Here is a 16,160-nt window from a genome sequence, read left to right on the forward strand (position 1 = left end):
CTGCAACACAAAGAAAGTAAGGGAGAAAATAAGTGAAATTAATGAAATAATGAGACTACTGCACACCACCAGTATCACAGAAACAAATAACCTGGCAAATACAGGAGCATGACTAGTAGTACTCATGGGGATACATACACCAACACCACTACCACAACCAACCCAACAGAAACCAAAACAGCAACTGCCTTGGAAAAGGTGCCTGTAAATATAAATCATGGCGATGAGATCTCATTTGAGTAAACTGAAAGAAACGGCAGAAAACAGGCTAAGAAGCAAGAAAACAAGAGAGGAACTGAATGAGAAATACAAAGTACAGGAGAAGGGACTAAACAACACAATAGAAGATATAAAACAGAGGCTTAAAGCCAAAGCACATAAGATCCAATGGTACAAGAACAGAACAAACGGAACAAACTCTTCGGAACCAACCAGAAAAGACTACACAGTCAACTAAGAGGGGGGAGACAACCTCCAGGAAATTCCTGAAGCCAAACCAAGTAAGAGACTTTGGGAAAACATATGGAGCATTCCAGTATCACACAACAAACATGCAACATGGCTCCAGGAAGTCAAGGCAGAAGAAATGGGAGAATAAAACAAAGATTCACTGAGATCACGACAGACACAGTCAGACACAACCAAAGAAAATGCCCAACTGGAAAGCTCCAGGTTCCAATGAAGTCCATGGATACTAGCTCAAAAACTTCAAGGCCCTACACCCACGAATAGCACAACAACTCCAGCTTTGTATCACAAACCACCATGCGCCTAAATGGATGACCACAGGGAGAACATCCTCAGTACAGAAAGACAAGAAAAAGGGAAATATAGCAAATAACTACAAGCCTATCACCTGCCTACCAATAATGTGGAAATTACTAACAGGTATCATCAGTGAAAGGTTATGCAACTATTAAGAGGATACAAACACCATCCCCCACCAACAGAAAGGCTGCAAAAGGAAGTGTAGGGGTACAAAAGACCAGCTCCTGATAGACAAAATGGTAATGAAGAATAGTAAGAGAAGGAGAAACAACCTAAGCATGGCATGGATTGACTACAAAAAGGCCTTCCACATGATACTGCACACGTGGCTAACAGAATGTCTGAAAATACTGTATATGGGGCAGAGGAAAACACCATCAGCTTCCTAAAAAATACAATGCACAACTGGAATACAGTACTTACAAGCTCTGGGATAAGACTAGCAGAGGTTAACATCAGGAGAGGGATCTTTCAAGGTGACTCACTGTCCCCACTACTCTTCATAGTAGCCATGATTTCCATGACAAAAGTACTGCAGAAGATGGATGCTGGGTACCAACTCAAGAAAGGAGGCAACAGAATTAACCATCTGATGTTCATGGACGACATCAAGCTGTATGGTAAGAGCATCAAGGAAATAGATACCCTAATCCAGACTATAAGGACTGTATCTGGGGACATCAGGATGGAGTTTGGAATAGAAAAATGCACCTTGGTCAACATACAAAAAGGCAAAGTAACAAGGACTGAAGGGATAAAACTACCAGACGGGAATAGAATCAAACACACAGACGAGGCAGGATACAAATACCTGGGAATAATAGAAGGAGAGGATATAAAATGTCATGAGATGAAGGACACAATCAAGAAAATATATCTGCAGAGACTTAAGGCGATACTCAAGTCAAAACTCAACACCAAAAACATGACAAAAGCCATAAACACATGGGCAGTACCAGTAATCAGATACAGCGCAGGAGTAGCGGAGTGGATGAAGGTTGAACTCCGAAGCATAGACCAGAAAACTAGGAAACACATGACAATACACAAAGCATTACATCCAAAAGCAAATACAGACTAACTATACATAACACTAGAGGAAGGGCAGAGCACTGGGGCAATATCTAAATTTAAGGAGTGCATGGGAAGGACTAATAAAAGTAGACAAAGACCCAGAAATATACAGAGACAGGAGAATGAAAAACAGAACAGAGGAACCAATGTACGGACAGCACATGAGACAGACTACAGAACTGGCCAGCGATGAAATGTGGTAATGGCTACAGAGGGGAGAAATCAAGAAGGAAACAGAAGGAATGCCAACAGCGGAACAAGATCAGGTCCTAAGAACCAGATATGTTCAAAGAACAATAGATGGAAATAACATCTCACCCATATGCAGGAAGTGCAATATGAAAGACGAGACCATAAACCACATAGCAAGCAAATGTCCAGTACTTGCACAGAACCAGTACAAAAAGACGCATGATTCGGTAGCAAAAGCCCTCCACTGGAGCCTGTGCAAGAAACACCAGCTAGCTTGCAGTAATAAGTGGTACGAACACCAACCTGAGAGAGTGATAGAAAACGATCAGGTAAAGATTCTCTGGCACTATGGTATCAGAACAGACAGGGTGATACTTGCCAATAGACCAGATGCCACGTTGATTGACAAAATCAAGAAGAAAGTATCACTCATTGATGTGGCAATACCATGGGAAACCAGAGTAAATGAGAAAGAAGAGAAAAAATTGATTTGATAAGTATCAAGACCTGAAAATCAAAATAAGGATATGGGATATGCCATTGGAAATTGTACCCATAATCATAGGAACACTAGGACAATCCCAAGATCCCTGAAAAGGAATCTGGAAAGACTAGATGCCGAAGCAGCTCCATGACTCACGCAGAAGAGTGTGCTACTAGAAACAGCGCACATAGTGAGAAAAGTGATGGACTCCTAAGGCAGGATGCAACCCAGAACCCCACACTATAAAAACCACCCAGTCGAATAGGATGACTGTGCTAGACCAAAAAAATTTAAAAATAATATAATTGTAATTACAAAATTTATACACTTCTATAGTAAATTATGTGATATTTTAAACAAACAAATATCATTTCCTGATCTTTTGTGAAACCTTTGAAGAGAGGAGCGAAGGCAAAGCTGTCAAATATGTCAATCACTGCCCACAGCGTGTAAAAGGTTTTCTACGTACTATATATCTCTCTCTCTCTCTCTCTCTCTCTCTTTCCTTTTCCTTCATAAATCATGAATTTCCATCTTTTGATATCTAGCGTAAGAATAACTTTTCTCTCTCTCTCTCTCTCTCTCTCTCTCTCTCTCTCTCTCTCTCTCTCTCTCTCTCTCTTTCCTTTTTCCTTCATAAATCATGAATTTCCATCTTTTGATATCTAGCGTAAGAATAACTTCTCTCTCTCTATAGGTATACTTCTCTCTCTCATGTTATTCTCTGTCTCCACAATAATTCTTAAATAATTTAACTGGATATTTTAAGTAATGACAACTCTCTCCCTCTCTCTCTTTCTCTCCCTCTCGTGTGTTATTCTCTCTGTTTCCGTAATAATTAATAAATAATTTCATGCTCTTAAGTAAGAACAACTCTCTCTCTCTCTCTCTCTCTCTCTCTCTCTCTCTCTCTCTCTCTCTCTCTCTCTCTCTCTCATAGTTAGCGCTCACACATTTTTACAATTTATTATTTCTCTGTACGTCTTTACCCCTACAGTAGATAGTTCAAATTGATCTAATTTTACCTGTAACGTCAACGAACTGTAAATGCACTAGTGTGGCAAATACGTTCTAAAACATAGAGACATAATAACTAAGAGTTGTATTAGTCCAAATACAAAACACTATAACACTATATATACATACATACATATATATATATATATATATATATATATATATATATATATATATATATATGTGTGTGTGTGTGTGTGTGTGTGTGTGTGTGTGTGTGTGTGTGTATTTGCATCCAGATCAAGGGCAGGTATACAGAAGCAGACGACACAGTAACCATTTATTCCAATGTTTCATGATTTGTAATCACATCATCAGGGAGATTTACGACAATAAAATACAATATACTAATATAAATTAATTAAAAGAGCTATATACAAGACTTTACTTTAAAAACATTGAAAGCAGGCTAAGAAAACTGATAAAAACAAAACACAGATAACACACCCAAACACAGATGCACTTAGAAACAAAATAGTAAAAACCAGACAACATACTTAAATGCACACGCACTTAAAAAACACTGGAGAGTAACCTACCATTCCAGAGGCCAAGGACACACTAAGTATAAAACACACAAAATTTTTTTCAGGAAAAGGCAGAGTTAAGACAAATACAAGGGTACAGCGGTTGTTTGACAGTTCAACGAGGGAACTTGTTGTTTAATATTTAGTGTTTCGAGAATAAGTAGTTCTTGTGGATTGTTTGTATAACCGGTATGGCTGCATATATTAGAGGATTCTGGATTAGTTAATCGGCACACGGTTCTATAACTTGTCCCCCTGTGGAAATCGGACCTCACCCTGAGAAGCTGCCTGGTGGATCCAATATATTTTCCTAAATTACATTAGGACAATTGTACTCATAGACAACACCAGATGACATCAAAGGCGGTAGCCAATCCTTAAATCTGAAAAGAAAGCCGATACTTTTTGGGTTCTTAGGTATTAGTTTAAGATCAATGGCCCCAATATATTTTTGGACGATTTTCATGAAATCCCTCCGAAAGTTGTCTTCATATAAGAATGGAAAAGTTGCATATAATGGGAGTTTAGGAACATCACAACACTTTGGCTTATTGGAGAATTTTTTATTTAGAAGTTTTTTGAGAATTCTGTGAAAAACATGAGCAGGGAACAATTATTGGTGAAGTATTGCTGTAAGAAGACGATTTCTTGGTGAAAGAGGGTCCAATCCGATGTTAGAGATAAAGCACGATGTATTAAGGTGTAAAGAGAGTTAAGTTTAAAACTGATAAAACAAAAGCTATAAAATTTGGACCCCAGACCAGTAAAAGTTTTCTTTCTGAAAACAGGGGTATTAAGCTTATCATTAACTTTAGTTACGAGTATGTCTAAAAAGGCTAGCTTGGAGTCGTATTCTTTTTCTATGGTGAAAGTGATGTTATGATGATAGGAGATAGAGAATTCTAAGAAGCATTCAGCATCGTGGTCTTGTTTAAATAAAATAAAAGTGTCACCAACATATCTGGCATAGAATAGGGAACGATAGGCCAGGGGGCACTCATCAAGTAAGTACCCCCAGGAGGCACATGAAGATGCTAGTGAACATAGGTCCGAGAGGAGAACCCATGGCCATTCCTTCTATTTGTCGAAAAGCACACCTGTTAAAAAAAAAAGGCCATGTCCAACACAGCCAGTTCTAAAAACATCTTGAAATGGGAGTGACTAAAATTATGATACAATTAATCATGTGTGGAGAAAAGTTTGTCCGAAATGATATCTATGGTTTCTCTGACTGGTATATTGGTGAATAACGACCCCACATCAAAGCTTGCCGTGAAAAGGTCAGAATCTTGTAAAAGGATGCATTGTTTAAACTTTTCAGAGTTAGCTATGGTATACTTGTTACTGGTCAGGGGCTCCAATAGGGGAACAAGGAATTTGGTCAATTTGTAATCTGGAGTTCAATAGGAGGCCAAGATAGGGCAAAGGGGGACGCTGGGTTTGTGGACTTTGGGTAGACCGTACAAAATTCCAAAAGAGGAGCCTGTAACAAAAAGATCCTGGTATGTGTTCTCAGCTATCTTTTCAGATTTAAGGATCGGCTACTGCCTTTGATGTCGTCTGGTGTTGTCTATGAGTACAACTGTCCTAAATGTAATTTAGGAAAATATATTGGATCCACCAGGCAGCTTCTCAGGATGAGGTCCGATTCCCACAGGGGATAAGTTATAGAACCGTGTGCCGATTAATAAATCCAGAATCCTCTAATATATGCAGCCATACTATTAAATGCAAAACAGAAATCAGCTATGAAGATTTTAAGATTATTGGTTATATAAACAATCCACAAGAACTACTTATTCTCGAAACACTAAATATTAAACAACGAGTTCCCTCTATCAAACAACAGCTGTACCCTTGTTTTGTCTTAACTCTCTGCCCCTTTCTGAAAAAATTTTTGTGTGTTTTATACTTAGTGTGTCCTTAGCCTCTGGAATGGTGGGTTACCCTCCAGTGTTTTTTAAGTGCGCCTGTATTTAAGTATGGTGTCTGGTTTTTACTATTTTGTTTCTAAGTGCGTCTGTGTTTGAGTGTGTTGTCTGTTCTTAAAGTTAAGTATACCTTAGTTTAACCAGACCACTGAGCTGATTAACAGTTCTCTATGGCTGGGCCGAAGGATTAGACTTATTTTACGTGGCTAAGAACCAATTGGTTACCTAGCAATGGGACCTACAGCTTATTGTGGAATCCGAACCACATTATAGCGAGAAATGAATTTCTATCACCAGAAATGAATTCCTCTAATTCTTCATTGGCCGGCCGGAGATTCAAACGCAGGCCCAGCAGAGTGCTAACCGAGAACTATACTGACCCATCCAACGAGGAACTGTCTATTCTTAACAACTTTATCTTTTAGTGTTCTGTTTTTATCAATTTCTTAGCCTGCTTTTTTATTTTTTAAATAAAATCTTGTATATGGCTCTTTTAATTAATTTATATTAGTATATTGTATTTTACTGTCATAGATCTCCCTGATGATGTGATTATGAATCATGAAAAATCGGAATAAATGGTTACTGTGTCATCTGCTTCTGTATACCTGCCCTTGATCTGGATGTGAATGTGATGTGCGCTGAGTTCGCCTTTGCTCTATGGTTTTATATATATGTATGTATGTATGTATGTATATATATATATATATATATATATATATATATATATAATATATATATATATATATATATACATATATATATATATATATATATATATATATATATATATATATATATATATATATATATATATATATATATATTATATACACTACATATAATATATACAGTATGTATATATATAATATATAATACATAATATACAGTATATATTATATACAGTGTGTGTGTATGTATGTATATATATATATATATATATATATATATATATATATATATATATATATATATATATATACACACAGTGAACCACTGTCTTCTAGGGGATGCGTACCACAGCCGCCCCACCCCCACGAATAGCTAAAATCCGTGAATACTTAAAATCCCTCTAAAAACACTTAGTACTGCCCATTTTGATAGTTTAAACACAAGAAAACCCCTGTAGAAATGATTATACCTGAGTATTTTAATAGTTTTATCACAAAAAGTGCATTTATTCATGAAAATTATATGAAAATACAGTAATTAGTAAATATTGCTCAGTGAAAAATACCGCAAATGGGCGAATTTTCCGTGAATAATGGCTAGATATGTTCCACAGAGAAACGCGCGAATGCGTGAGTCTTCGAATCATGAGAACGCAAATACGGGGAGTTTACTGTATATATATATATATATATATATATATATATATATATATATATATATATATATATATATATATAATATATAATATAAAATATTTACATACTTAAATATAATAAACTGATATAATCTAGTCAACATTATATCATATCAACTGAAAACACCTATCTTAACAGATACTTTGATACTTAATGAATTTTGTAAATTAAAAAACAGCACTGTGCATCAAATCCAGAAAGTTTAGCAGAAGACTGGATCATAATTATTTAAAAAATGGAACATAGAAAAGGTTGAAAAGTCTATTTTTATCTTTACGGGTGAGGTGCCTTGACAAGATGAGTGGTCTGCCAAGCATGTCTCATGTTGGCTAAGGAGAGCTCAAGACTGTATTCCCTTGATGCACCACAGCTGACTACTTCAAACTCCTTCAGCAAACCGCCCAGTTCCATCTGCACGACTTTTCGTAAACTGTAACAAAGACGGAAATAAGAGGAAAAAAATTCCATGAGGCAAGATTCAATATATGAAAATACAAAGGTGCTAAGTCAGATTTTCCTTGATAATTTCACGATGACATTTTTATTGCTTTCAGCAATAAAATGCTAATGTAAATTACTTATGATTAAACATTATTTTATATCTTCCAAAAATTGAAGAAAATGGTTGTCTTGATGAAAAACAGCTTAATAATTCATATTCGTGTTACAACTCAGCTGACACTTAGAGAAGAAAGCAAGCCTACCTCGTCCCAGCATTGGGTGTGATGTCAAAACCAGCAGCTTTGTTAAGACTCTCCCAGTGTCTCGCTCTCAGTCCCTTGTTGCACAAAACAGCAACAAGAGGCAAGTGTTCCTTGAAGTCTTTGATCTGCTGCATTGCAAGAGCACAAACCCTCAAGGGACCAGGCAAATTGTCAGGATTTGGATCATCCAAGTTCATGCGGGCCTTTCGAGGATCACCCTCTAGTGCCTGCTGCTTGAACTTGGTCTTGAAAGCTTTGCGAAGACGGAACAGTTCCCTGTCAAAGAGAATTCATAAAGCAAAAGAGATTTTGATCTTCGAACCTAACTACATTGAAGTCAGGTTAATGAATTTTCTTTTAAAATCTAGTAAATGGAAGTGTGAAACGATTGTGTCAAGCATTTTGTAAACTACTTTTCTTGCTACAGTATGTTCCTAACAGTTTTAAAAACAGGACAGTTAGATTCATCGTTTTCTAAAATTTCAAAATCTTGGATTTATATTTGTTTTAAACATCATGTCTTTTTTTTACACAATGATGGCAAACTTATTTCAAAGAGAATATCCTAATTCTTGGCTAAAGAGTATCCAGTGAATAGATTAAATATTGTTGTCATATTTTCATTACATAGGTCCTTAACTAGATTTGGTTTATGTTTTACACCATTTCTAATGGAAATATATGCTCGATATGATTAATTTCTATAGAATAGACTATCTAACTCCATTTTTATACCATGGAATGTACGAGTATCACCGCCATATCTTGAACTTCATCCAAAAGCAAATTTATATGTAATGAAAGGTTTATCTTGTAAGAAAAAAAGAATGTAAGTAAAGGAAATGCCTTTAAGTCAATGATATGTTTAGATTACCATTAAAAAGTCACCAAGCTTTGAAAATTCTTTATAATGCAATAAGACAGATTTCCAAGGGTATGGCAAGAAAATTTCGAAGCAAAGAGAAATTTAAATTTATCGTAAGATATAATCATATTGAACAGAATGGGCAGAATGGAGGTAAAAACACGCCAAGCTGTAAAGACAAGTGTAGCATTTCATCATTCTGGGAAGAAGGAAGGTTAGATCAGATACTGCCAGAGGATTTATAATGATAAAATTACAGTATTTAGAGGTCTAAATAACCACCAATGAACTCTTTATTACTCTGAGGATAGTTTTAAGTATCATATATGTGGATCCAAGTCTTTTATAACATTCCTTCAAGCGGTAAGTCCATTGCTACCTTTGGAGTTAAACCGATTCCTTTTTTTTTCCCCTTCACTTTCCCATTTCCAGTCCGGCCAGGATTAGTACAGACATTAATCTGTATGTTCCATAAGCCTCTTTAAAAAAGGGGTAATAGCTTTTGATAATAAATTTAAGGGATTCTCACTTAATTTACAAATACTGTGCGAATGAATTCTTGACAGACTACTATCACAAGAACAGCAATTAACTGAAAAGCTGGCTAAGCAAATAAGGTTTAATTATAACATTACCCCACCCTCTCTTCATCATTAATGCCATTTCAAAGTGTATCTCATTACAAAATTACTCATTGAGCCATAGTTTCAAAATAGAAAATATATATGTATCAAGATGAGTCATTAAAAATATGATTTAAGTATTTGTTTTTAGGAAGTTAAATGAGATCATGGGTTGCGTTAGTCCTAATCAATGTTTGGATTTACAAACCCATTATCCATGAATGGCCTTTTACTATGCAGAACCCATTCAAGCACAGGAAGGAAGCCATGTCAAAGAAAGATCCCAATGGGCATGCCCATCCAGTTATCCAGTCCATAAAGTGACCCCATTTTCATTCATCTATGCACCTGTTGAGAAAATGAATAAGATTCCTTTCTTTCAACATATTACAGTCTTGTTCCTATGATTTATTGTAATGATGAATATGGTATCATCTTTTTGACGTCATAATTTTTCACTTAAAACTATGCTTCAACATATTTTTGTGGATTAGCACAGTAAGCTCTGCCGCACCTTCATGTCGTTCCTGGGCAAGAACGCCCATTTGCAGTGCCCTTTATGTACAGTCCAAGTTTGCACCCTTGACTTCACTTGCAAGGTTTGCAAGGATTGGTATTTATCATACAAAGTATTTATATTTCATAAAATATTTGTTGTTATCAGATTCAACAATCAACAATGTAAACACCACTACTCCAGTTAATGGTTTAGGCTTGAGCAGCAGCATGCCTACGAGCACAATCTATTTCTTTACTGGCGAGTTGTAGGATTTGTCTGTAGATGAAGCTTTATCCTCCTCCATGATACCTTCTTTGCTGTCATGACTTCACCAGTATTGACACCTACTACCTACTCTCCAAAGGAGTTATCACATCCACAGATGTCTCCCTATCCCAAAGGTCTTCTGTATACCCCCTCTGATAGGGAATTGCCTGTCTCATCATCTACTACCTCTGCTTTTGTGCTACCCATCTACCTCCCTCCTCCATCTCCTACCCAGGCTGAGTAGTCTTCATCCATTCAAACAATCTGTTATGTTAATAAGAGCTTTTTCTACATGCTCAGGTAAAAGGTTATGTCTGCTCTTCAGAGTCAGGTCCTTGCAGTGGTTGGTTCACTCTAGCACAGGAGTTGGTTGCTGTTTCTCACGCTGATGCACCAGTCTCACTGATTGGCTCTGTTTCCTCACCTGTAGCTTTGATGCCTTCATCTGCAGAGTAGTTTTCATTTGTCAGCCTCTAGGTATTTTACTGACCCCATGTACAGTAATCACCCCTTCTATCGCTCCTGTATGTTTGTAAGCTACAGTATATACAGTACTAACATGCCTGTGTACTTAACACCTAAGTGTACCCAGACACTCACGGCTCTTTGACTGCTCTTGTATGTTTAGCCAATTCAGCCTATTTGTCCAATCTCACACCCTCAAGTGGTGCAGCATTCGTGACTGTTGTAACTTCACGCATATCTTACGCTGCTGTGTCCTGCATCTACATATCCATCTACTAAAATATTTGCCTCAGTTCTTGCCAACACCTCAGGTGCTTTAATCACTTCAGCACCTGTGACTTCGGTACAGTATTCACTATCGTGCCTGCCCTAGTACCTGCCTCACTTCCAGTGTTCCATTTATCATGGTTACTGTTTCACCCTTGGTGCCTCCACTGGTCTTGGTGGTTTGAAGTTCCATTGTCTTGCCTTCCTGGGCCCTGCCTGATCTTTGAGAGATTCCACTGATTAGTAGCCTCTGCTTAGCTACTTTACAACCAAAGAGCATCCTTAACACTATGCTCTATGGCCCAAAATGCTACAATCAAACCATTCCTGGCAAAAGTCAAAATACCACAACTGTTGCAAAGTTCAAACTTAGAGTCTGTCACTCATTGTTCACTTCTGGGACGTAAAGGGGTATTGAATGTTTTGCTCAAAGACTTTACTGGGAAGGATGACAAAAATTTATTTAATGTTATTTTTCAAAATAAATAACTATGAATATGTAATTAATATAGAAATAACAGAATGAGTATATGTGAATTATTTTTTTTCAGTGTTAGCCTAGGCTACTGTGAACTCATCCATTAGTGAAAAAGAAAAGCAACCCCAGAAGTTTGTGTTTGTTATTCAAATATAAACAAAAAGTTCTTATCTTTACTTTTATTGTGATAGACTATATACAAACTTGTTACTGTAAAAACTATTTTACCCAAAGAAACAAAGACTTTTTTGTTTATGAGATACAGTATACAGTATTTTCTCTCATCTTCCAGCTACAGTGTAAAATCACTACCATCTGGACATATGGGTTAAGCCTCATCATGACGTTTAATCATATGAACCCATCATCATCAATGCTCAATTGAAATGGAGCCCTAAAAAGGGTTCTGGTCCTCTTGTTCTCCAGCTAGTGAATCTCAACTTGGATCAAGTCACCCATCCTCTTCTGGTCGTCCTTCTGTCCTTCAGACTTGCAGTCTACAACCAGGAGATGAGCAGCTGTCCTGTTTGTCTCCTTATTCCCCTCCTTAAATGATTTTTGTCATTGCTCTTAAATTTCTGTTCACCTGCTACAACTGAGTCCTCTGCTTGCTACAACCCATTTTGCCTACACCCAGGCCTCAGATCTTGCCTCTCATTCTTACTCACTAGGTTTTCAGACATCCATGAGGACCAGGCTTGATTCCTCTCAGAACACCAAGTTGTCAGTCAAGGATTCAGACAAAGAGACCTCTGAAGACCTTCCTACCCTTAATGATCATAAATTTTTCACTGAGATTCTTGATGTCTCCAACTGTCAGGATCCCAACCACAGAGTCCTTACTTTGTAACCTTTGCTGGTGGAGATATCACCAGAACCTGCTGAAGGGAATTCCTCTTGTACCACCAGACTTAGATTTCATGTTTTCTTTGACCTTGGTATGGAGAGCTGCCTGTTGGAGTCTCAGGTTTGGCATATCTGACCCAGAGTGGAAATTCACTTGTACACCCAGAGCTTTCGGAGGTCTTAGGCCTCCAATCATTCATGCCTGACCTGCTGCATTGCTTGCCATAAACTCAACTGGAGTCATGAACAGCATCATGATAGCCTTGTAAATTCTAAGGATTTTGCTGGCATAATCTCAAACTGCTTGGAATTCACTTATACATCCTAGAGCTTTCAGAGGTCTTCTTAGGCCTCCAATCATTCATGCCTGACCTGCTGCATTGCTTGTCATAACCTCAACTGGAGCCATGAACTGTATCATGACAGCCTTGTAGATACTGTCCAAGGACTTTGCTAGCATAATTTCAAACTTCTTGGAACCTGAGCTCTTCATGTCATGATGCAGAGCAGTGGTAAGAGCCTCATGCAGAGGTCTAGCTAGGTGCCTGGTGTTGAATACATTGTGGAGCAAGCTCTGCATTATGACAAGGAAAGCTCTGGTTCCAAGAAATTTGAGCTTATGCTAGCAAAGTCCTTAGATAGCACCTACAAGGCTGTCATGATGCTGTTCATGGCTCCACTGAGGATATGACAAGTAACGCAGCAGGTCAGGCAAGAATGACTGGAGACCTAGGAAGACCTCTGAAAGCTCTAGGATGTACAAGTGAATTTCCACTCTGGGTCACGACACCCCAAACATCAGACTCCAACAGGTAGCTCTCCATACCAAAATCAAGGACAACAGAAGGAAATCTGAGTCTGGTGGTACTAGAGGCAGTCCCTTCAGCAAGTTCTAGCAGTATCTCCACCAACAAAGGTCGCAAAGAAAGGGCTTTGTGGCTGGGATCCTGACAGTTGGAGACATCAAGGTTCCTCTCCAACAAAAAGCCAGCTGGGGCTGCAAGAGAATGGATATGAAAGCTGCTGTGCAGAACCAACTTTTCCAGGAGACCAAGTGCCTGATCTAAACTTACCAAGACTTGGCCATAGAACAGTGATAAAGAAAAATCTTGTCAGTGGTCTTTAGGAGGAAAATCACACTGTCCTACAATGAATGAACCAGTTCTGGAACTGCATTAAAAAATACTCCAGGTAAACTGCCTAGGCAGATAGTAACAGGTCTAATTTCTCAAGGATGACTTGCAGACACAAGGACCAACACAAGACCAAAAGACACTGCAGGTGACTCTGCCTCTCCTTAAAAGCCAAAATCAACCAGTTCTCAAGGTGGCAATGATGCAAGCCTAGACAATGCACTCAGGAGGCTACTGGGCCCATGAAAACCTATGGGATACACAAAGCTCAAAGCAAATGGTTCAGCTGGAACATGCATTCCCTGCCAAATGAAGTAAGGTACTTCCTGGAAAGCGTGTGAAAGGGGATGTAGAAATATATGTTTCTCAGGTCATTTGCAATCATAACTCTGTACTAAATCCATTTTGTCTATATAAAGAAGGGAGTCACGCAGAGAAATTTGTTAGACTGACCAAGGCTGATAATTAGTCTCCATCCACCAAAAGACTACAGAGTGGGGAAAAAGCTTACTGTAAAACCCATGACACTAGTAGAATCACCCAACCCTTTCACTTCTCCTGAAAACAGGCCTTGACCTGAAAAGCAAAGGGCAAAGTGAACAAATAGACTTGATCTACAGCCACCAGCATTCGCAGGAGACTTGAAGGAAGGTTTCCTGGACAAAAGGGTGGTCTAGTACTACCTGGCTAAGAAGTAGAGGAACAATTATGTGGGGAGAAAGGATGGGACCTCTGAGGCACAAGCAACAACAACTGTTGGTTTGGTGTCACGGACTGTTGACCCTGGCTGAAAGGGGAATGTTGGTGGAAGGTGACTTAGGTTTGGAAGCAGCCTGGGCAGAGGGCATTGACAAGGAAATTGTGACCCACAAGTTAATGATGGCAGCCTTAGTGTCAGTGTAAGCCAACTTCTCTCCCAGGCTTGAACCACATCCTTAGAAGAGGGAGAACTAGAACGCATCAAAGAACTGGCAGCACCAGAAACCCAATCTGGCCAGCTCAAGAGCATGAGACTCCCAGCAGAGATACTCCCAAGTGTACATCTCTGAAACTGATCATCCAGAGGAATAAGGTTTGAAGGAATGGGGCATCATTTGCAATGGCTTCCATAGCCAGCAATGAGAGATGAACTTAAGAAGAACAGTTCATGCTTACTGTAGAACTTGCACAGATGATGCCTCAGCATGGTGCATCAAATTCCTCAATCAGAGTGGTCACTTCACACTGAAGTCTGCAAGGCCCTGTGGCAGATATGGGGGATGCCCTTGTTGAGTGTTTTTACCAAGTCATCAAAAGTCAAACTCCTCTGCACTGTTCCCCACAGCTGGATCCAACACCTTCGGGGCAGTGGATGCCATGCTTCAACCCTAGGATGATCTAGTAGATGCATACTTATGCCCTCCAATCAGTTTGCTGAATCAGGTGCTGGTGAAGTTTTAAGCATCAGCAAGCTCTCAGATGACCCTTACTGATCCTTTCAGCTATGGCAGGAATGATTTCCAGACCTTTTGAAACTCCTCCTGGATATCTAGGTCTCTTCCCATCTGGAGATATCATCTGGAGTAGCCTCATTTCCTCAAGTATCGTCATCCATTGCTGCTGCATTTTCAAGTGTAGCAGTTATCAAGCATAGTATTGGAGAGAAGCTTTTAAGAAGCTTTTAAGAGGTCATTAAAGATGCTATACTTACTTCTTGTAGGTCATTCACCACAGCTCTTTGCCAAGGAACACAAGCTAGATTCGTGGGTTAGTGCAGGGAATAGGGTGTTCATTTCCTCAGGGTCAATATTCTAATCCTACCAAGTTTTTGTATACCTGAGGAAATGTGAAGAAGCTCTCTCTCACAGGTATCAGTGCTTACTACTGTCTTGTCTTCAGTCTTTATTCAACATTGCTTCGACTTAATGAATAACAGGAGTATTTCCAATCATTTCTTTATCACCTCAATAAATCAGTTCCTCAAGCTTCAGTGAAACCTCTAAGATGGGACTTGAACTTAGGTGTTGCACAGTTTTACTAAGCTGTCTTAAGAGCCTTTGTCAAATGCGTCGTCTCTTTTAGATTTCCCTCTCGAGACCATGTCTCTGATCACCCTGGCCTCCTCATAGCATGTCAATGAGCTCCATGCCCTTTCAGGGGAAGTTTTAACACTCTAGCCATTGGTCCTTGGTTGGTCTCTTGTTTAACCTAGAGTTATAAGCCAAGTCTTAAGTCTTTAGGAGGGATGGTTCTCTTTTTGGTCCCTTTGCTATTCCTATACAGTTTTTTATGCTCAAAGAGACAGCCTTCTGTCCTGTAATGGGTCTCAAGTCATTTCTGTCTGTCTTCTTACGTGTTGTCAAAAATGATATTTTAATGATAAAATAAAGTTTGTTCATACTTACCTGGCAGATATATATATAGCTGCAATCTCCGAAGTCCGACAGAATTTCAAAATTCGCGGCACACGCAGTGGCCGGTCAGGTGGTTAGTACACATTCCCGCCGCTGGGAGGCGGGTATCAGGAACCATTCCCATTTTCTATTCAGATTTTCTAACGCCACTGTCTCCTGAGGGGAGGAGGGAGGGCAATCATTAAAAATCATATGAGATATCTGCCAGCTGAATAAGTAGAGAACAAACAAATTTATAGGTTTATCATTAAAATATCATT

At 38.6% G+C, this 16,160-nt stretch overlaps 1 protein-coding gene across 1 annotated transcript in view; it reads right to left on the bottom strand.

Moving 5' to 3' along the window:
* Positions 1–16,160, bottom strand: part of LOC136849390 (dynein axonemal heavy chain 7-like) — a 270,971-nt gene that overhangs the window by 207,120 nt on the left and 47,691 nt on the right. The window contains 2 exon segments of the mRNA XM_067122742.1: positions 7,638–7,790; positions 8,065–8,340. Of these exon segments, the coding sequence (XP_066978843.1) occupies positions 7,638–7,790; positions 8,065–8,340 (429 nt within the window).

The sequence above is a fragment of the Macrobrachium rosenbergii genome, chromosome 21 (assembly GCF_040412425.1).
Source record: "Macrobrachium rosenbergii isolate ZJJX-2024 chromosome 21, ASM4041242v1, whole genome shotgun sequence".
In the NCBI taxonomy this organism is placed as follows: domain Eukaryota; kingdom Metazoa; phylum Arthropoda; class Malacostraca; order Decapoda; family Palaemonidae; genus Macrobrachium; species Macrobrachium rosenbergii.